The sequence below is a fragment of the Raphanus sativus genome, chromosome 6, assembly GCF_000801105.2.
Source record: "Raphanus sativus cultivar WK10039 chromosome 6, ASM80110v3, whole genome shotgun sequence".
In the NCBI taxonomy this organism is placed as follows: domain Eukaryota; kingdom Viridiplantae; phylum Streptophyta; class Magnoliopsida; order Brassicales; family Brassicaceae; genus Raphanus; species Raphanus sativus.
Window position 1 is genome coordinate 41,318,347 of NC_079516.1, and position 23,151 is coordinate 41,341,497.

A 23,151-nucleotide genomic window follows, 5' to 3' on the forward strand; every position below is an offset into this window, starting at 1 on the left:
TGTATATTTCTTTTTTCACTTAGTTTTTTAAAAATATTTAGTTAATGTTGTGTTTATTTTCTTATATATTAAAACAAAAGTCATGACTTCTTTCATGTGTGATTTCTTTTTAATTTGGACCACCCCTTAAAAATTGTTTCAATTAATTTATGTATGTATAAATATTTAAACTAATTTTATTATTCCAAAAAAAAACAAATAGATATTCCTATATATACTCTGAAATTATATCTGAATAAAATCTTTTCATATTTTTATTCACAATATAAATACATATTCCATTTTCATTAAAATAAATCTTTTAAATATTTAAGTAATATTTAAAATAAATGTATATTTCATTTTTCCTTTAATTTTTAAAAATATTTAGTTAATGTTGTGTTTATTTTAAAATTAAATTTATATGTCATTTTAACTAAACAAAGTTTTAAAATATCTAATTAATTTTGTAATTATAACTAAACTCATGTTCAATTTTGTATTAAACTGTGCATCAATTTAATATAGTACTTTTCAATAAAAAAATTATCTTTAACCAATAAAATTTTATCTTTAACCAATAAGATTTTTCACTTAGAATTTTGTATCACATGATTTAAAATACGCTATCACTGAAAATTTAAAACAAATAAATTAAATTATTGCATGTGAACTATAAATTTATGTGTTTTAAAATGTTATATTAAACAATTAGTAATATGATAAGTAATAAAATTAATTATGTTAAAAATGATTATATGTGTAAAAATAAGATAATCACCCGCACAACTGTACGGGTCAAGATCTAGTTATCTATCTTAAGGATGAAGATTTATGAATTTCAGGAGCTGCGGGTAGATGATTGTTTTTAGGAAGTAGCGTCCAATCACAAACAAGATTTCTATCTTTCTCTCGTATATATATTTTAAGTTTAAGAATTGCCTCTAATTACCTAAATCATATATGTGTGTTTCAATTCTTGTGGTTAAACTTTATTGTAGGATGAAACGTAAAAGACTAAATTAGCCATCGTGTCATTATAAATATAAATTCATCTTAGGTTCAGTTCCTCTTACAATACACATAACATAACTTCAAATTAAAAAAAAAAAGAAGAAGTAAAAAATTAAAATATAGCATGGCTAAGTTTGCTTCCATCATCACCTTCCTCTTTGTTGTTCTTATTATCTTTTCTGCTTTTGGTAAGTATTGACTTTATTATATACATGGCAAATTATATTATTTATTAAATTTCAGATTATTTGATAATCAATCCTGACATATTTATACATATATATATATATATAAAAAGAAGCACCAACAATTGTGGAAGGGCAGAAAACATGCAAGGGGCGGCCTCATACAGGGAAATATTGTATGAAGGATAGTGAATGTCGGCAGATTTGCAGAGACACCCCGAATTCAATTCGTGCAACTTGCGATTATAAATTCCCAAGGCGCCGGTGTTTCTGCCACTTTCCATGTTAATCAAACGAGCCGTTCCAAGATATTTTCATGCCCTATGCTAAAAAAATATTATTAGATAACTTTCTGCGATATCGCAGAATAAAGTTCATTTCAATATTATTATAATAAGTTTTCTATATAATTGAAATTTATAACAATTTCGATAAATTAATTTTTTGATAAAACTCAATGAATCTTTTTGATAGGTTAATAATGTAAAAATAACATTAAACTTTATTACAATATATTAACCATTTTAACACGTATATTTCATAATTATGAAAAATTACAGATTAAAAAGATAAACTATCATATATGAGTTGTGATATTCCCTAGTCTGATCAGTTTTTCATGATTAAGAGTTCACCAGTTATATATTATTAATGTTGTTAGTTTCATCGGTTTCTGCTTTGTATTATTCAAAAATGTAATTTTCACATAGATACACAAAGACGTTTTCTTAGCTTCCTTTCTTTCAGTATAAATTGACAAAAGATTGTACAATATGTTCATCAATCAAAATAAATACTCGATAAAGACTCAAATATTTTTGAAGAAATATTTCTTATTTCTCCCACATGTCATAATGTCTCTTAAACATGTTTAGTTCCTAATGGTTGTTGTGTGTGTTGTAGTGTCTGCCGATGCTCAACTACCCCAGTTTCCCATCCCATTTCCTTTTCCACTCCCATTCCAACCAAGTCCCGGTATTCCAGGATTACCTGATGTAGCAAAATGTTGGTCTTCAGTGATGAATGTTCCAGGATGCATTATAGAGATTTATACATCCATACTTACAGGAAAATTCGAACTTATAGGCCCCACTTATTATTTTCCTGTTAATATACTTCTTATGCTTCCTTGATGATCAAGTTGATGTCATTCTCTCTCTACGATTATTACAAGGATGCTTCCTTATGATCACACCAATTTAGAACGGTTTAGAAATGACTACAGCAAACCAAAAACTTCATAAATACGGGAATACATGCACACATTGAGATAGAGCAACAACTACACGACCCCCCCCCCCCCCCCCGCACAAGCTGATATAGAGCAACAACTACATCAACGACCTCCGCGTTTGCGTGGGGGCTTTGCCCCTAATAGTATTTAAGTAGATAAAATTTAAAAAAATCCGTTTTATATAATCATGACATAATTTGTTATATCTTAGTATAATCTAAAAGTGCCAAGAATAGCTGAACTTAAAATGAAGTATATTCTTCTATAATGTTTCTTGGTTGAGATTATTATGTATAGATAAAATAATTTTTAAAACGTCTGAAAAAGTAACAGAGTTAAAAAAAAAAAAAAATTTCTAAGTCTAAACTCTAAAGTTAAACATTTTAACTAAAAATAATATATAAACAAAAAAATTAGTTCATCTTCTGAACAACTAGATCTATATGCCATCATTGAATATGACTTCAAAGATTAGTCGGTTAAATTTCTACTCGTCGGTTAAATTTCTACTCGTCGAATATCGAGTATCAACAAAAAAATCTGTCTGAAACTTTTATCTTCCATAAATTTATGGTAGTAACTCATGTGTAATTATGTCCTAAAATAGATTTAAAAAAATTACCTTGTGTAAAAATATGGAGCAAGTCTTTCGGCATAAATATTTCTCTTTCTATAAAATAATATAGATTTTGATTGGTAATCTTACGGAATGGTAGAATCCTATTTCAAACACGATTCCACAAGTATTTTACAAATCAATAAGTTGTGGAATAAAAAAAGACTGTAAAAACGCATGTTTATATTTTTGCTACAAATATATAAAGATAATTTTTACTAAATGAAAAATGAGTTTTAGTAGACTATCGTGGAAAATTTTACAAAATTAACATTTTATATTATTAAATTATATGCTAATAACATTTTAAAACTTTAAATAAATAACAATAATTTTGTTGTGGTAAATAGTTATGATGTAAATAAAGTTATACTATAAATTGTTTTGTAATATTATAAATATCTTAATACACTATTAAAACATATTGAAAATAAGTTAAATAATTATAATAAGAATTAAAATATTTTTAATAATAAATTTTAGTTGTTTTCATATTTTTTTATAGCAAAATGAATATCATATAAATATTTTGATTAATTGATTATGTATTCTATCATTTCACAAAATTTTAACTTTGCAATTTAATTATTTTTTTAGTTTAATTATTTTTTGTATGATTCTGTGATGGCCGTATTTTCTAAACCCAAAGATAGAAAAAAAATCTAAAAACCGGTCAAGTGGCATAGTATTGGAGTGTACAATTAATCCGGTTTAGATGTTAAGCCGAAAGAGAAAGGCACCACAAGTTGCCCGTGAGCCGACACCAAAAGGCAAAAGCCAACGCCGTTAGCGGAAAAGTCCTCACTAATAAACGGGAAAACATTTTCCTCCTTTCTGCGGAACCATGGAGGAGGAGAAAGCTGCCGTTTCCGTCACCGTCACCGTCGTCGCGCAGAGCTTAATCGATGTGGTGAACGAGATTGCGTCTGTTTCCGATTACCGCACGACGGTGAAGAAGCTATGCAGCAACCTAGCTAGGAGGTTGAAGCTGCTTGTTCCGATGTTCGAGGAGATCAGAGAGAGCAACGATCTCATCATGAGTGAAGATACACTGGGGACGTTGGTCTCCTTGAGAGAAGCCTTGTCCTCGGCCAAGGATCATCTCAAGTTCTGCAGCGGAGGGAGCAAGATCTATCTGGTTTTTTGCCGTTTGCCGTCTGCTTTTGATTAGATCTGTGTAGTCGTCGTCACTGTGAAAAAAAAAAACTGATCCGTTTTTTTGCTTGTTGTGTGTTTGTTAGGTGATGGAGAAGGAACAAGTGACGAGTAAGTTGCTGGAGGTTTCAGTTCAGCTTGAACAATCTTTAAGTAAGATTCCTTTTGAGGATCTTGACATATCTGATGAAGTTAAAGAACAGGTAAATTATCTTCAGATGTTGATGTTGGATCAAGATATTTTATGGTCAGGGCCGGAACTGAGATTTTGGGGTCGTAAACATTTTATTAAGAAGCTTGATTTAATATTTTTCCTTAATTTGAGACCCTATTCCTAAATAAAAAAAACCTTTAAATTTTTAGGGGCTAAGACCAATGTTTCATTCGGCTGTGCCCAGATCCGGTCCTGTTTAGGATCTCTAGGCCTAGTTAGATGTGTATTGAACTGGATTGTACTGAGTAGAGTATGCACGTTTGCTTTGTTTTTGCAGGTTGAGCTGGTTCTGAGTCAGTTTCGGCGAGCGAAAGGAAGAGTAGATGCATCAGACGATGAACTATATCAAGACCTTCAGTCACTGTGTACCAAAAGCAGCGATGTGGATGATGATTATCAGGTTGCGCTGCAGCGGGTTGCGAAGAAGTTACAGCTCATGGAGATTCCTGACCTAGCTCAAGAATCAGTGGCTCTGCACGAAATGGTTGCTTTGAGCGGTGGGGGAGACGCTGAGGAGATGACAATGGTGCTGAAGCGGATTAAGGATTTTGTGCAGATGGAGAGTGACAACAACAGCGAGGACCAGAAAGTAGGTGTCATCAACTCGAGTAGTAGCAATGGACAAACTTCCACGGCTGTGAGTCAGAAGATACCCGTGGTTCCCGATGATTTTCGCTGTCCGATATCTCTGGAGATGATGAGAGATCCAGTTATTGTTTCAACAGGGCAGGTAACTTCAAGGTTCTTTCAAATTTATTTTTTTATCTCTTCAGGTTTGATCATCTCTCTCTCTTTTGTGTATAGACCTATGAACGCACCTGCATTGAGAAGTGGATAGAAGCTGGGCATTCGACATGTCCAAAAACACAGCAAGCGCTGACAAGCACAACCCTCACACCTAACTATGTCCTCCGTAGTCTCATAGCTCAGTGGTGCGAGGCCAATGATATTGAGCCTCCAAAACCTCCCAGCAGTTTTAGGCCCCGGAAAGTATCCTCCTTCTCCTCCCCAGCAGAAGCCAACAAGATCGAAGATCTTATGTGGAGACTGGCTTACGGAAACCCAGAGGACCAGAGATCCGCAGCTGGGGAGATCCGCCTCCTCGCGAAACGAAACGCAGACAACCGTGTGGCCATAGCCGAAGCTGGAGCCATACCTCTTCTCGTTGGCCTCCTCGCAACTCCTGATTCTCGTATCCAAGAACATTCCGTGACAGCTCTTCTAAACCTCTCCATATGTGAGAACAACAAGGGAGCCATTGTCTCTGCTGGAGCCATCCCTGGGATAGTTCAAGTGCTCAAGAAAGGAAGCATGGAGGCTAGAGAGAATGCTGCTGCTACCCTCTTCAGTCTCTCGGTGATTGACGAAAACAAAGTGACCATCGGTGTCTTGGGAGCGATCCCGCCGCTCGTCGTGCTGCTTAATGAAGGCACGCAGAGAGGAAAGAAAGACGCTGCTACTGCACTTTTCAACCTCTGCATTTACCAAGGAAACAAAGGAAAAGCCATACGAGCAGGAGTGGTTCCCACCTTGACTAGACTCTTAACAGAGCCCGGGAGCGGGATGGTCGACGAGGCGCTGGCGATTCTGGCCATTCTCTCGAGCCATCCCGAAGGGAAAGCGATCATAGGGTCATTGGACGCAGTCCCGAGCCTGGTGGAGTTTATCAGGACTGGTTCGCCTAGAAACAGAGAGAACGCAGCTGCGGTTCTAGTTCACCTCAGTTCTGGTGACAACCCACAACATCTGGTGGAAGCTCAGAAACTCGGACTTATGGGTCCATTGATAGATTTAGCAGGAAACGGAACAGATAGAGGGAAAAGAAAAGCAGCTCAGTTGCTTGAACGTATAAGCCGTCTAGCTGAACAGCAGAAGGAGACGGCTGTTCAGGAACAAACTAAAGAAGAAGATGAACCAACACATTCAACATCCACCACAGAAGCTGCTGCGACTTGATTAAAAGCTACTAAAGGTCATTTCTCCCACGTACGTCTGTTATTATTCCAACTTTCTTTTTCTTTTATTATTCTCCTTCGAGGTAAGCTTCACCGTAGACGGCAGAAGCAGAAGATGGCCTCCTTGTTGTACTCTGTTTAAAACTTTACGGTGATACCTCTGCAAGGACGGAGCAATCCGGACCTGAGGAGAGAAAAGCAAATATGCATACATAGACGTCAACTTGTATCATTGTAAACTTTAATGTTTGTAATCAAATTCCACAAGCCTTATTTTTTCTTTTGTTTTGTGTTGGTTTTAATACAAGATCTCTGTTCACTTTCCAAATTGCACTAAGATTGAATGTACTGCATGCAGATTCTGTTTTTTTTTTATCTTGAACATATTCTGTAGACTCGACAGGTTCCATGCATATCTCCATTGTTTTCACTACAACATAATCAGACAGAGAAAACGTCCCCTTTTTTTAATTTGTTTCAATCAATTTATATTCCACCTTTGCTCACAAAAGTGGCGTCGACGTCTTTCACTCGCAGCATAGCCATCTATTACTATAAAAGAGAGTTGGTTCTCTCCTGCTGACACCTCAGCATCCAGCTCATAAATTCGTGATCTGAGAAATCGACACGTGTCATGCGTTTAAAACGAGTCGTATCATTAACTTAGAGATTGTGTGTCTTTTAACGATTGGGCTTAAATTCTTGCTGTATTTTTGGCCCAGAATCATGTTAACGATTGGGCTTAAGTTCTTGCTAACTCTAGTTACATGTTTGTTCTTCTTTTCTCTGTACTAGGAGTTAAACCCGGGCTACGCCCGGGACTTTTATCTTTTTCTAATTTTATTTGTTTAATTATTTATATTTAGGTTATGATATATATAAGTGTTAAGATTCCAATCATAATTTAAAAAAAAATCTATAAATTTTATTATGTCAAATTTACATATTTCTTAATATTTTAAATATTTTGTAATTTTGTTAGATATTTAGGTAGTAGTTGTAGCAAAAACAATTGTAGAGTATTTGAATACATTTTCTAAATTGTATATTTTGGTGAATTTATGAGTGCTTTGTATTTATGGTATGTGTAATAGAAAATTTTAATATTTTTGAGGTTGAAGTTATTGTATTGTATTGTTGATTTGAGAACTTTTTGCAGTGGTTGAATTTTGTTGTTGTTTGTGTGCTTAATTGCTAGGTTAAAGTATATATGCGTTAAGTTTAGATTTATCATCAGAACCTTTTAAATTAGACAAATACTTTTGAACTCTATCTCTATTTGAACTCTGTCTCTATTTGAACTCTTATCTCTATTTTTTTTATTATGGAATTTAATAAATAATTTCCAATGGAACCTTAAATTATATAACCAGGACATTTGAACTTTTCTCCATTGGAACTTTAGATTATATATGTGTGTAGTAAAAATTTTATTTGATGCTATATATATTTTCTCTGATTTTTTTTTTTTTTTTGAAATTTAGCTTTCTATTAAAATTAAAGAAAAGAAAAATTCATCCAGAATTCATTTTACGAAGACCACATATTGAAGGCCCAATATTATTCCAAACTCAATATTACATTGATAGAAAACAAGAAGAACCAGTAATTAATGATGAGAGGAGGAGAAACCAAAGTAAACGCAAATGGGACTGATGAAGATCGACTGATCAACGAAGCTCAGATACAGTAGGCAAGCATTCTTTGACATTCCTTTGTTGATTCGTTTCTTTTTCTGTTTGCCATTGAGATATTTGACTTAAGTTTCTGAATCTTTGTGCCTTGTGTCTACTTATTTTTTTCGGGCAATCACTGAGAGTTGTGTTCTTGATTAGTGAGAGTTTATGGAATCAAAAGAAGAAAAAAAGATAAATATATCTTATGTACATTGATTTGAAGAGTATTTTGCTTCTTGTCTTTGTAACAGTTTCAGAGGACGATGAGATTCATTACTCCATCAAACCAGAGCTCTATGATTCAGATCCCAACGTTAAAGATGAGCTGTGGATGGCTAAGAAAAGAGATGGTCGTACTTTGATGATGTGCTTAGCTGTCCAGCTTGTTTCACCACTGTATGCTTAGAGTGTCAAAGGTGATTTCACATTTTTAGTTTCATTAGAAACGAATTGAATCTTTGGTTTCTCAGTTCTGTCATTAGAGAATTGCAGCAGAGAGGGACCATTTCAGACAGCAGAGGAGAGTATCCATCGAAAGAGCAATGAACCAATCAAAAAGTCGTACTTTGCTACAGGTCTGTTTCCAATTTTGTTTAGTAGCCAATTGACATCCATTCTTGATACATTATACAGATTCTAAGCAAGGATTTGATTCTCGAATTGCAGAAAATTTGTTTTGGACAGTCGAATCAACTGTGCTCAGTGACAAAGTTACAGACCTGAAGAGAGCTCTATGGAGACGACTATTTCGCTCCCAAATAGTGTAGATAATATACTGCCAAGCTAGGAGGAGAAACTTCTTTCTAGCTAAGAGGAGACCTTCTTTTTAGCTACGGACGGGCATTAAGCCAAATAATTACATATCTATATATTATCAATTTTAATTAATATTTAAAATATTTAGCTTATTTTAAATTAAAATGATATTTATATTCATCATGCATGTTTTGTTATTTTTATAGATTATGTTCATCTTACTATTAAAAAATGTTCAGCAATACATAATATGTTCATATGTTTTTAGTGTTTGCTCTACTTTAATTATGATAGTTATGATAATAAGCAGAATGTAGCTAGATTTTAGTATAAAACATGGATTACATTTTCGTTCTTATATTTTTTTTCTTAAATACATTGCTAATTTATTTCTAATGTGCAAGTAGAACACATACCAACTACAGAGGTTCAAATACTTCAAATTATAATTATAATAATACAAATTTTAATTAAATGTGTAACTAAAATACTTAAATTACAATTATATATTTGAATATATTATTTATTTTTGAATAATACTGGAGTTACCTTTTCATCAAGGAGGAGAATGTCCAGAGTAGGTGCGAGGTGTCCATCGATGGTGTTTTGTGTGTTCTGCTTGTAAAAAAAAAGTGAAAGAGAAGACTGATTCACTCAAAGTAAATGCATCTCATGGAAGAACCCAACCAAAAAAATCTCTTACACCATGCGACAAATATTGAATTAAAGAAATTCTTCTTGCCTGCATTTTCCAAATTGGCAATATATTTTACTTTTATATTTTATTATTTTTTTATATTTGACCTCAATATAATCCTACTCGAAAATTAAAGAAATACATGATCACTCTTACACACAAATATTTTCATACAACTCATGTAACACAGATTCTTCCGAATACAACAATAGATGGGTTGATCATCACAAAGAAATCAGACCTTTTGGATTTCTAGAGACTCATGTATTACAATGCGATGAAACCTACTCATAATGTATATCTTAAACACTCATTTTCTCTTTGGAAGGCTAAGAAGAGATGCTCTTGTATGTCGGGTCTGTTGATGTGCAATGTTTATTCCATAATTTTTTTTTTTTTTTTTATTCCATAAATTCTCCATATTCTGTTGTTTTGTTATTGTCCGCACAGCCAATAAAAAAACAGGAAAACCCAGTTCTTTTGACATTATAATATAGATATAAATATGACACATAAGAGAAAATAAAAAAAAACTTATATCTTCTACAGAAACACGGTTTAATGTAGCTGTATCATTTGCAGAGTTGATCAATATACATAGGTGACAAAAGTACCTCAGAAATTGACTCTGATTAGCTGAGAACATAACATTAAAATAAAATAAAATAAGTAAGTTTCTATCATAATACCAACAAAAGGTAGAAACTTTCAGAGAAGTTTCCATGGGTTTTCAAGTTCCAGCAGACGCATCTAATTAACGTCATCATTCACGAACTATCTTTTTACTGGCGGCTGCTGCTCTGATATTGACACTGTAAACCCATTTTATACATAGTTACTTTGAATCAGTTTTATCTTGTATTTGATGAATAATTCATGGATTGTGAGCCTCTTACCTTTTGACCAAAGCAGCGATGTTTCCTCTTCAACAGAATCTTCATCATTGCAAACTTCTCTCTGACTCAAACGCTGCGGGACAGTGAGTCCACAATTTCTTCCTTTGATTTCTCTATGCTACTTCTGCTACTATTTTGTCCCGCCATCCCTTAGTGGCGTTGCATGTGTTTTGAAAACAATTATCCACTTCGTTACTTGCGTTCAGGCGGAAAGGGGGATCTTACGGAAGCTTAGTTTGTTTGTCCACCTTGTCGGCTTAATGCTTGATGATGATATTATATTCTCTCGTTGCGAGTTCTTTGGAATCTTGTTTGATAGGTGTAAGATTGATGTCAATGGAATACTGGGTTTTATAGGGACTTGTTTGATGTAAAACTATACATTTTTCTTCTTTTGTTTAATGTAGTATTGCCATTTTTTCTAATTTTCTATTTACATTTTAATATAGATGTTTAATGTTTGATGAAAATTTTCCATTTTTTATAGTATGTATTTACTTATTAATATTATTTTTGTATACTATATATTTATTTAAATCTATATTTAACATTTTAAGATAGATGTTTAATGCTTAATGTACTTTTTCTATTTTTAATTGTGTATTTACATTTTAAAATCGATGTTTAGTGTACTTTTCCATTTTTATATTATGTATTTAGTTATTAATACTAATTTCGTATATTATATATTAGTTAATATATATATTTTACATTTTTAAAGTGTATTTACATTTTAAGATAGATGTTTAATGATCAATGTACTTGTTCCATTTTTTTATATTACGTATTTACTTATTCAATATTATTGTATATATTATTTTCGTATGATTTGATTCTTATATGGTAATCTTAAAATGTAAATGTATATTTTCGGAATAATAATTATCAATTATGTTAAAATGTAAAATATACATTAAATCAATATTTTCGATGACACGTGGCATCTTTCTGGAGAAATTTATGTCGATGAGATGGACGCTCCCTGGTGCCTCAAAACTGTACTTTTAATAGTATAGATTCGACGGCGACGCTGACGTTCAAACTTCTTCTCCATTTCTGAAACGGAGTGTGTTATGGTTCCATCGTGTTTAATCAGACGCCCACGACGAGCTCTTAATGCGTTGCTTGCATCGTCAAGGAGGTGAGCTTTTGGGTATAAATATGTTAGCGTTTCTCTTCTGCAAATCGCATTATCTTCGTCTTTGTTTTGTTTTTTCATCTTTTGTTTATTTTTAACTTTAAGAGTTGGTAAATATCATTTTGGTTAGTTTTTGTTTGATTCCTGGATTGGTGATTTAAGATGTGAATATAAATCTAGGCTTTGCGTTCTTTTACGTTTGTGAATTCTTTAAATAGTTCTCCGTTATACTCCAATTAAATTCTCTTTAGAGTTCTCATTGTTCTTACCCATTATCAAATCTGAGTTTCCCTCTCCTTTGCTACTTATGTAATAACTCTGATGGCTACATGGCTTATATATGTTTGTTAAATGTTAGTGTGGGTCTGTGGATGTATGTTGATTAATAAAAGAAATTGAATTTGATAACCTTCACACCAAACAACTAAAATGGTTCTGTTGTTTTTTTACAGGTTAAAACTTTGGGGTTTAAACATATTTTGACGTTAAGAATGTGCAAGAGCTCATCCCGACGCATGGAAGATGGATAAGTTGTTGCAGTAAGCTCGCCAAACTTGATTGAACATAGGAAGTAATAGTTTCCATCTTGCTGAGGGGTTAACATGATAAACTCAAGTATCTTGCTTAACTGTCGTTTGCTGAATTTCTGTTCGTTGTCGTATTAGGCGACTATAGAGTTTCAGATAATTATTTAAAAGAGCTTTCACCTCATTTTGAAGAAAGCATTCATGTAACTTGAGCTCACACTTCTCGATTTTGTTCTGTTTTTGCTCTATGCTAATACATGTTCTTTTGTTTAAAAAAAATTCTTTTTGTAGACTGATAAATGATGAGCTTGAGCAAGTTAGAGGCTTTTTATCGATGCAACTGTGCCACTTAAAGAATAGTTAAAGATAGTTGGGGCTGTCCTCGCAACAAGTTTTCCATTTTTTGTTTTACCATCAGACGATGTGTTGTGAGATCAGTAAGTTAATCACACTTTTTTTTTGTTGCAGATACCCGGAGCAAATGGCAGTTACAGACAATACTGATGCTGCCCATTTTTGCTGCACTGGATGGGTCAATAACAAAGCTAATCAATGTTTGTGCCTCTTAGGTTTGCCTTGGCAAGGGGAATAAGAGCTGCTACATTTTTAGCTGTGGAAACAGAGTATCCAAGCACACTCGAAGCTTTGGGTAATTGATGAGTCAAGAAAATTTCAATGATTAATGGGATTTAATGTGAGTGGTTTACGAGTTTAATAATTAGATGTTCAAGGTGATGCAAAGTTTGAATTATTATTCTTGATTAAGTTTTGAATTCACAAGAAGTGATGTTTGTTAGCTACAGCTAGCATGGAAAATACATGAGAAATATAGTTTTGAATGAAATAATTGCTTCCTCTCAGTATTGGTATTTTTAAAAGGAAAAAGTTTAATCCATCAATAAGGAAATCTCATGTGTAACAAACTCAAAGAAAAAATGTCAACCAATTAACATGTGAATGAACCATTTTAATTGTGAGACAAACTTATAAACTCTAAAAAAGAGAGTAAAATTTAATGTTTAATTGAAAGTAAATTATAATTTCAATTTTTTAAAATTGACATTTTTATTTTAATGTTTTAGTAAATAGAAACATTTGACTATAGCAATTTAATAATTAATAATTGTTTCCACTCAGATTTATAAGTACATTTAAAAAGAAAAAGTTTAAACCATCAATGAGGAAATCATCAGAAGTGTAACAATCTCAAGGCAAAATTGTCAACCAATTAATATGTGAATGAACCATTTTAATTGTGAGACAAACTTATGAACTCTAATAAAAAATAACAAAATAAAATAGTAAAATTGAATGTTTAATTGTAAGTAAATTATAATTTCAATTTTTAAAAAATTATATTTTTTATCTTATTTAATATTTTAGTAAATAGAAACATTTGACTATGACAAAAGAAATTAAATTTAATATTTTTTATATGTTCAGTTGACTGAAATTATATATAATTAAAAACAATTATGTAAATACTTAATGAATCCACTTGCCGCGCGTAGCGCGGCCGACCCTAGTATCTCATAGAAAGGAAACTATGCTGAGAGGGCTTCTTTCACGGACTAACTTTAAACTCTTGTACTAAGTACAATCTATCAAATCCGACCACAAGTGTTGTGTTGAGTTCTAATGTTCGTTTGGTTGTTGGTGAGTTTCTTTGTCCAGTTGCTGTGTTGTATATGTTTTTAGTCACTTTCTTTAGTTTTAGGTCCAAATAAGATTATAGAAAGGGGCTCAAATTTGTTAGCAATATAAAGTAAGTTTGATTTTTTTTTATGAACGTTATTTTCAAGAAAACACAAATTTAACTGTCATTTTTGGCCAAACAGCCAGATACATAGCCAAGTATTTGGGATCCCACAAATTTAACCATTTTTTATGTTTAATAAATACTTCATATAGCAATTGTCACAACATCTGATTCAGCTAAAACCAAAATTGATTGTTTGCCGCGTGGTACATACGTGCTCATGATTTCATATATGTATAATATGTTCGAGGTTTGGATTTCTAAACGTTTTTCAATCAGATTATTTGGTTTAGGAAAAGCAGAAAGTTAGGTCTACAAGTAGTCATCATCATTATTGGCTCTGATTTTTGCTCTGAAGAAGTAGCCTACAAATGTGGAACTGTGAAAGGAAAGTAACGAATTTCTAATAATATATTCAAATAATCAAAACTAGATCTTGACCCGCGCGCCCGCGCGGGTGTTCATTTTCAGTTTGAAAATTTAATTGATATTTGTTATAGATTTTGAGATATTATATATCTTATATTATATGATGGTCTAAAAAGTTTAAATGATGAATTACATTAGTTATTTATATCTAAATTGTTGAAAATATGTTTTTTTAATCATATAGTTTGTCTTTAAATTTTTGTTAATTTTATATTCATATAAGTAAATAGATTATAAGTAACTATAAATATCCTTGAAATAAGTAAACAAAATTACTGATCTATGTATATTGAAATATCCCAAACCTGCATTGGCGAAAATAAGTAAACAAAATTACTGATCTATGTATATTGAAATATGAGTAGGACCATTAAAAGAAACACACACATGTCAATATGAGTTTTATGTTTAAAGATGGTTTAGATCACACAAAATAAAACAAAACGTTAGACCCATTAAAATGTAGGAATAAACGGAATGGGCATTGCTTTGCTAATGAGATTTGCGTTAAATGATATAGATGAATAAATTATCAAAAGAAAATTAATTAAAACCAGCAGCAAAGAATCGTAAATAATAAGATGAAGTTAGGGTTATTTCCCATTTGTACTTCATTTTTAATAGAATAGATTTAAATATTTATAAAGCTATTTCAAATACAATAGTGTATAGTTTGCATGTTGTAAATAATCAATTGTTTAAACTATTGTACGTATTTTTTGCTTCTTATTATATATTTATTTTATTGTATTTGCATTTTGTTATTAAACATATTAATATGTTCATAAAAACATATTTGACAATTATTTTTTATTTAATCTATGTTAAATTTTTACCCACCTTTCAAAACTGGATTTTATTTTATCAGTATTTTCTATATTTATTCATTTTACAAAATATATTATTATATTTACAAAATGAAAGATATGTTAATTTATACATGTAGTATATAGCCTGCTAATGTTAAACTCCTCTGTCATCATATTATATTTTAAGATAAATATTTTATTTTTATGAAAATAAAATTTATCAATTTAATATAATTTTATCATATTAAGTTCAATATGATAAAATTAAGGGATAATTTGCAAAATACCCTATTTAGGATTTGAAATTTGAAAAATACACTGTCTTTAATTTTTTTTTAAACTACACTTTCCTTAATGTAAATTTACCTTTTTGCCCCAATTTGATATTTCAATAATTAATAAATAAATTTGAAACTAATAAAATTATAATGATTTATGTTTAAAATAAATATGTGTTTTAAGATAAATTCAGAAGCTAAACCGAAAGTTCTGTAAGGATGAACAAAGGGATGATGATGACTAAAACTATTGGTTTTACCAGAGAAAAAAAATAGAAATAGCGTACCTACATAGCAGAGGATTATATATATTTATACAGATGGATACACTTCTTGTTTAGTTCATCAAGTTTTTGATCAAGTGCAGAGGATTATATATATTTATATAGATGGATACACTTCTTGTTTAGTTCATCAAGTTTTTGATCAAGTGCATCTTGTACTGCAAGAAAGCTATAACCAGAGCTGAATCTAATGAAAACGAAGAAAACAGACATGTTTTTTTTTCTTATTCTTGGTTTCACATTCTTAGTTTCATAAACATAGTGGCGTTAGCATTTAAACAAAACAACTGTGTTGTTCTTTCTTCCAAATATGAAATGAGATTTCCAAAGAAAAAAGATTGTCTACCCAAAATATTGCGCAGTTCAAGTGGCTTCTCAATACAAACAAACGGCATCAGTGGAAACCCATTGAAGAGCATAGCCTCCTTAAAATTCAAGTAAAGCAAAGTTTGTGTTCCTTCTGAGGTAAGGAAGGTTATGACCTGAGTGAAAATAGTTCACAGGTGATAATGTCGCTCGCGTCTAGCGAAGCAGAAGAGTTTCTAGCACCAAGGATCGGAACCAGATTGAACATAGATTCTTTCAGCCCGTTGAATGTCACTCCGTGACTCATCTCATACTCACAGACCCGTAAAATATTAAATTCTAACTCATTGCCCAACCTATTAATACTGAAATCTTCATGACCCATCTGAACCATAACGTCAAACTTCATGAGAGAAGGAGACGAGAAGACGGCGTTGCTTTTTTTTTTCAAAACACTAAAAAAATTTGAGATATATTAAAAAGATATGAGAAATATATTGTTTAGTATATTAAAAAGACATTATACAGATTCTAAGAAATATTAAGATTGGGCAAATTGGTAAATTTATATATAAATAAGTGTATTTTTCCAAAAGCTTAAACAATGATGTATTTTCAAATTATAATCTTATTGAAGTGTATTTATCAAAATTTTCCCTAAAATTAACATGATTAATTGTGATTATATAATAGATTAAAATAAAATAAAATATTTTATTTTTCCTTTTATAAAAGACAACATAGTATATTAATGAATAATAATATTTCAAAACTAATTACGGAATTAGATAAAATAATTTATATATAATTTTGAAAATTAAGATCTTGTTAAGATCTTCTTAATATGTTTTCGAAATTTAAAATATATATATTTAAATTTTAAATGAAAAGATATCAATATGTGTATGTTAACCAATCCTGATTTTAGAATTAATATATTAGAAATGATATATTATTGCACCATATGTTTAGTAATTAATGAATGGTAAGTCATTTCTAGTTGAGAGTCCATTTTTTAAAATATCACACATGAATCAAGGTTGTGACTTCTGTTTTATTTTCCTTTTTTATTTGATATAGATTTTTAATGCTAGGTGCAACGATTTTGATCCGATTATTATTATGTCAAATGGTTTATAATTGAATGAGATTTTGGCAATGTTTAAACGAACCGATAGGTTATTATTGGGATCATATTGTGTAATAAATAAAATCTGGTTTAGTAATGTTAATCATTGCCAAACTATACAATATGATAGTTATATATCTAATGTTATATAGAAGTTCGTTCAAGTCAATTTCATGTGGATATTAAGATTATGATAATGGAAAATATATGTGTGAAACCTTCGGCCAATATATTTAAAAATTGTTCAATGGGCTTTCGGATTTGTTCAATTAGCGAGCAGTCAATATATTAAAAAAATTGACACAGAAACACTAATGGCATACAAACGTAAATAATGAGATAAAGTGAAGGTTATTTCTCATTTGTACTTCACTTTTAATAGGATAGATAGTCTATAATTTTCCTTTTCTTCATGATGTCACTCCAACAAAAGAAAGAAATACCAGCAACGCAAACAACTATTCTTTGCAAATACTACCTTGCGCTAGGCAAATCCTTTGTGTCATAGCTCATACTCACTTTAGGGGAACTTTGAGAGTCCATGTTCTGACCGTTACCTTTCATCGAGATTTCAGAAGTAAGACACTCTTTCAGCTCGATAACAACTTGGAACATGCTTGGTCGTTTTTCTGAAGAAGGGTTTGCACACAACATAGCCAATTCAAGAGCTCTCCAGGCAGAATGAGAGTTGTAATCTCCATTTAGGTTAGGATCCATGATGCCAGCAATATCTCCTCTATTGAGCATAAATGCTGTCCATTCAGCTATGTGGGATTTTTCGCGAGTTTGGTCAAACACGTCTTGGTTTGTGATTATCTCCAATAATACAATCCCAAAACTATAAACATCGCTCAGTTCTGTCAATCGACCTGTTATGTAACATCTGGCAAGGCAAAAACACAGAGTAAGATAACATTTATATTAATTTAAACATGAACATTGTCACAAATTTTACATTTGTGCGCATTACTATTTTAGACTTTGTTTTCTCACATTATGGTTGTAAATATACAAAAAGATCAATCCGCAGGTGGAGTAATAATACTTACTCAGGATCAAGATATCCAGGAGTACCAGCAACTACCGTTGAAACATGATATTCACCTCCAAGTTGGAAAGACCTTGAAAGTCCAAAGTCTGCAAGTTTGGCAGTGAATCCCTCGTCCAACAATATATTTGTACTTTTGACATCTCTATGCACCATTGGTGGCCGACATCCAATATGTAAGTATTCTAGTCCTGTAAAATTTTGAAACTCTCCCTTTTACTTATTTTTGATTCTAGAAACCGTAACTACAAATATAAATAACTTTTAATACATTTATTCAAATATTCTTGACTTTTAAAGATGTCAACATGGTCATTATATCAAATTGGAATATGGTATTTCAATGTAAAAGAGAACAAATTGATCATTTCTTTTAAGTAAAAAATAAGAGCTAATGTACTATTTATATTCGAATCATTTTTGTCAATTAATAACATGAAAGTATTTACACTAATTAAAATGACAAGTGAATGACATTATTATAAGATAGTTGGAACCTAGGGCGGCGTCGATGGCAATTTGTAGTCGAGTACTCCACTTCAGAACAGAGCTATCGTGTTTTCCTATACAGATAGTCAAATCAGCAAACATGTTATTTTCCGTTTTTTAGCTTAAAAAATGCATGTCTCATTTTTTATGACCAAAATAGCACATAATAAAATGACTAAAATAAGTTTCATTAAATATAAAAAAAATGATTAATGTACTCTTAATAAATAACATATTTAATATGAAATATTTTTAAAATATTTAAAATTTATATCATTTTTCTTAGTGTGGTATTTTGTAATAAACCTTTTTAGTGCTATTAGAGAATACTTTTCTTTATACTGTTTTAATCTTTTCACCTGACAAATGATGTTTTAAGTCTCCGTTGGACATGTATTCATATATTAGAGCCAAATGACCTCTTTCGTCGCAGTATCCGACAAGGCTTACCAAGTTTATGTGGTGAACTCTCAACAAAAGTTCGACCTGTAGAACAATGAAAAAAACATATAACGCATCGGTCTGACATACGTTGAATTACGACAATATCCTACCTCTGCCTTGAACTCTTTATAGCCTTGTGTTGATGATTGGGAAAGTAGTTTGACAGCTACTTGTTGTGAACCATTTATATCACCATGATAAACAACGCCAAACCCTCCTTCTCCAAGTGATCTTGCCAAGTTTTTTGTTATTTTCATCACCTCTGAATAAGTAAATTTTTTCCTTTTCATCTCGATCGATATTTCAGATACATCAGTGGATGTAACATTCGCACCCAGCTTAATTGATGGTGGTGGCAGAACTGTAGAGACCAACATTTAGTACAATAATTTTCAATATATATATTGTAATATATGAGTTTTAGCGAATACCTTCTGAACTTGATAATATTTTCTTCTTAAACACAAAAATGAGAACTAGAACCACTATAATGACCATGACAGTAGCCGAAGAAACAAGTGCAACGGTTTTTACTGGAATTTTATCCTCTGTGACACATGAACCAGATAAACAACGATGCTCTCCATCAACACTATCCAAAAAAATGAAACCGTTAGGGTTCTGAATGCATGTGGTGAAGTATTCAAAAGAAATGTGTGTGGATGGAGTATTTCTTCTTACAATAGCTGTAGCCCTTCTTTTTCTCTATCAAGAAGGGCCTGTGGGATGAAACCAATAAGATTGTTCCTGCTCAAGTTTCTGTTAAACCATAAGATATATGATACATATAGGTGAACATGCATGATCCCAAGATATACGATTACCAAGTATGTCCGAAGAAGCTTACATGAGCATTAAAGACTTCACATTAGCCAGAAATTCTGGAACATCTCCTGTCAGATTATTATTTGACAAATCCCTGAAGTTTGTAAGAATCAAGTCACTGACATTTATGAATTTCTTGTGTCTTAAAACTAAAATTATCATACTTACAACTTTTCAAGATGCGTAAGATTTTGAATTGCAGTTGCTATGGTTCCTTCCAACCCGTTGGAAGATAAGTTCCTGTGTTACAGAAAAAGTGTGATGTAGATAGATAAGGTTTTCTTGAATTCTAAAGATGTTGTGCTATATAAATATCTTACAAATAAGTGATTCTTGGTGGTGTAGATGTATCTGTGCTGTTGCAATTTAGATTATCCCATACAAACTTCTGGGGGACGCATGGATCTCCTTGCCATGTGATTCTGTTCAACCCATATATGGCTTTGATTTTTCGGATTGCACCAACTGTCAAGTTACAACAGTAAATATATATATATATATCTTGTATTTATGCATATATTGAACCTTGCATGAGTAGTAAGCATACCATCATTTTCATTTGTTTCCAGTTGTGGGAATTTGACGACGGTGTAAAGTTCGATGGCATTAAGAAGAGGTGGGAGAGTAGAGTTTGTTGTTCTTATCAGCTCTAAGTTGCATACTCCTCCTTTGCAAGTAACCGGTGTTGTGGAGTAGATTGTCGTGGTCTTCAAATATTCAGGGCTTATCGTTTTGTCAAAATGTTGGCCGTTCCAAATAATATCAAACTCTCTAGATTCGGTGATCGGTAATGATTGGACCTCAGAGAAGTGGAGGTACAAGTAAATTTGGTCGTCAGGGAAATCTAGCTCCTCCGTAATATTGAACCGTGCAACAGCATATGCAGGTATAGCCGCGGTCTTGAGTACATTCTGCGGCACAAGAAAACCATTGGAGTTGTTGGCTTCTAGGGTGGTTGAAATCTGCGTCCATTCTGGATCAAACTTTGGTTCCCATATTCTGTCTTTGACGTCATTTGGGTACCTGTGATTCAGAAAATCTTGTATTATTTCTTGACCGTAAACTAAAATGAGAGTTAATATCTATCTTAAAGCGACTTACGATAGAATGATATCTGAACTGGTAAGATAGTATCGCTTGAAACTCTTCAACGAACCAGATTCAGTGATGTAAATTTCGTTAGGTACCGGCCTTAGTTCCACTGATGTAACCATTGGGGTAGTCTGGCCTGTCTTAACAAGACACAAATCCAAGGAACTTGATCTTGGGATGTAAATGATCTCCTCGGATTGACCGCTTATCCTATTTTCTAGGTCTATCGTTACCCAAAAGTTAGGACCAATGTACACGTCAAACTTAGGAGTAATATTAAGACCGTCATAGTTTCCGTATAGAGCAGTAAATCTCATCAGATAATTTGTCCCTTGCTTCACACTAAGATTGTAACAGTTGCGTATTCCATCGGGAAAGTATCTCAGAGTCACGTAGGATTTTATGGTCTTGGGTAGGCTGGGATCAATTTTCCCAATCTTTCCACTTTGGATGAAGTCCGAGTCTGATGAGAACCATAGTCCAGTATCTGGCTCGATATATGGTGACGCTTCACTCGGGGCTAAACCGCAATCCAAACTGATGAAGCCTATATATTACGATATCCAATGTACAGTGTCGTCAACTATAATGGTCACTTTAACTATTCTACAAGAACTTCCAACCTAATTGGTGATAAGATGAGTAGTCCATCTAATCCTCTATATTTCTTAAGATCTTTTTTACTACTGATGTGATACACTTTGTGTTTAATACGTTTCTCGAGAATGGTTTTTTGAGCATTAATCTTGAAATATTCGGATAAGGATCGATGAACCAACTTTGGCCTAGTTCGATGTGTATCGAGTTGGACTTCGTGAATTAGTTTTAGATTAGAAGCCAATCTAGCTTAACATTCTTAGAGTTTCACAATTTTGTTTTAAAGTCTATTCAGGTTTTATTTAGTCAGCTATTTTGTGATTCAGCCAATTAAGCTTTGTGTTAAAAGTGTTCATCTTTTTGTATTTATAATAATAAATACCCTAGTATTGTATAGGACTGAGCAAAAATTTTGACACCTGAAATCCGAACCTAACCCAAATTAAAAAAATCTGTATCCACATCTGATCTGAAATGTAAAAATATCTGAATGGATGTTACAGAGTTCGAGAATATGAAGTTTTATTAACTGAACAAGAAAGGTACCTCAAACCCAAAAACTCTTAAACCAAATATCTGAATTAATATCCGAAGTAAGTATTTAAAATTTAAACACTTCAACTAAAAATACTTGAATCTGAACAAGAATAAGCCGAATCTGAATTAATTCAAACCCATAATAACCCATGCTTACGAAATAGGTTTTGGCATGATTTGCAAAATTATATATGAACTCGAAGTGTCATTAATGGAACTCCAATAAGTACGAAGTTAATCCATATATGAATGGGGCCTAAAGGCTGTATCCCCAAAACAAACCCACCGAACGACAATGTCTAGTAGCTGCTAATTGTATCCTTGTTGTTGAATCCCCTCCTTAGTTCTATAACCCATATAAAGTTCCTTTCTCTTAAACCGTACTATCTCTTCACTAGTTCGTAAGTTAGAAACGTTTCAGTCTATGCAAATCTATCATATGAATTTCATTTTCTTTTGTAATAGTAAATCTAAGATAATCGTTGGTGTGCTAATTAAAAATGACGATTTTCTAGTCTTTCTTTTCAACCACATGCGTTGTGCAGATTTTAGTTCAGATAATAGTAGATTTTATACTGTGGAAATTCTCAACAAAATGTAGACACATACCTTCTTGATGATCCTCAGCTTGAGTCAGGTGAATAACAGCGAAAGTTGCAATTAGTGCCACCAACAAAAACACATTCTCCATATGCTCTTGCTTTCCAAGCAAAATCAGGAAATTAAAGTAAATAAAAACATCTATATTTCAAGCAAAAGACGTTACCAAGACAATCTTCTAAAATCGTGCGGACATGTATATAGAGGGGAAATGCCGAATGCGTGTATGTTATTGTATTTTCTTGGTCAGAGTTTTCTTTGATTATTTTTAAGAACCTATCATTTGAAAGTATAGTTTTTTTTTAACAACGAACATGGTAGTGGCGAAATGCACAGATGGATATGGCTGCAAGCCGTCGTTGACTTAAAAACTTTGCGATTTTTCAATTTGTTTAGGGCATCAGAATTTTTAAGTAGAGGGTGCCCACTCCGGTTTTATTTTGGCTTAAGTTTGTGTATTTTCGTTTGTCCATCCAAATAACC

General features: G+C 32.2%; 2 protein-coding genes and 2 long non-coding RNA genes across 9 annotated transcripts; 3 read left to right on the forward strand and 1 right to left on the reverse strand.

Moving 5' to 3' along the window:
• Nucleotides 1-3,777: 3,777 nt before the first annotated feature.
• On the forward strand, nucleotides 3,778-6,674 carry LOC108812827 (U-box domain-containing protein 13). The gene is made up of 4 exons (XM_018585195.2): nucleotides 3,778-4,166; nucleotides 4,270-4,386; nucleotides 4,675-5,127; nucleotides 5,202-6,674. Exons 1-4 carry the CDS (start codon nucleotides 3,873-3,875, stop codon nucleotides 6,351-6,353), a joined length of 2,016 nt encoding a protein of 671 aa, XP_018440697.1. The 5' UTR covers nucleotides 3,778-3,872; the 3' UTR covers nucleotides 6,354-6,674.
• A 1,608-nt stretch (nucleotides 6,675-8,282) lies between these two features.
• On the forward strand, nucleotides 8,283-9,043 carry LOC108810402 (uncharacterized). Its single transcript, XR_001943078.2, has 2 exons — nucleotides 8,283-8,603; nucleotides 8,695-9,043. It is a non-coding gene; the product is annotated as an uncharacterized LOC108810402 (long non-coding RNA).
• A 2,350-nt stretch (nucleotides 9,044-11,393) lies between these two features.
• LOC108810282 (uncharacterized) lies at nucleotides 11,394-12,905 on the forward strand. Of its 3 annotated transcripts, none has more exons than XR_001943032.2 (4): nucleotides 11,394-11,518; nucleotides 11,968-12,086; nucleotides 12,181-12,245; nucleotides 12,334-12,905. It is a non-coding gene; the product is annotated as an uncharacterized LOC108810282 (long non-coding RNA). The 3 variants fall into 3 exon arrangements; XR_008934939.1 differs by having other exon boundaries at nucleotides 11,968-12,054; XR_001943031.2 differs by having other exon boundaries at nucleotides 11,401-11,530.
• A 4,605-nt stretch (nucleotides 12,906-17,510) lies between these two features.
• On the reverse strand, nucleotides 17,511-22,914 carry LOC108809504 (putative receptor-like protein kinase At3g46340). 4 transcript variants are annotated; one of them, XM_056987651.1, is made up of 14 exons: nucleotides 22,678-22,914; nucleotides 20,944-21,481; nucleotides 20,390-20,865; nucleotides 20,163-20,307; nucleotides 20,011-20,082; nucleotides 19,865-19,936; nucleotides 19,699-19,776; nucleotides 19,590-19,609; nucleotides 19,449-19,550; nucleotides 19,128-19,378; nucleotides 18,933-19,059; nucleotides 18,582-18,647; nucleotides 18,086-18,275; nucleotides 17,511-17,919 (listed from the first exon to the last, which is right to left on the reverse strand). In XM_056987651.1, exons 1-14 carry the CDS (start codon nucleotides 22,757-22,759, stop codon nucleotides 17,511-17,513), a joined length of 2,628 nt encoding a protein of 875 aa, XP_056843631.1. In that variant the 5' UTR covers nucleotides 22,760-22,914. The 4 variants fall into 4 exon arrangements, with proteins under 4 accessions (XP_056843631.1, XP_056843630.1, XP_018437144.1 ...); XM_056987650.1 differs by having other exon boundaries at nucleotides 19,458-19,609; XM_018581642.2 differs by having other exon boundaries at nucleotides 19,449-19,609.
• Nucleotides 22,915-23,151: the final 237 nt, after the last annotated feature.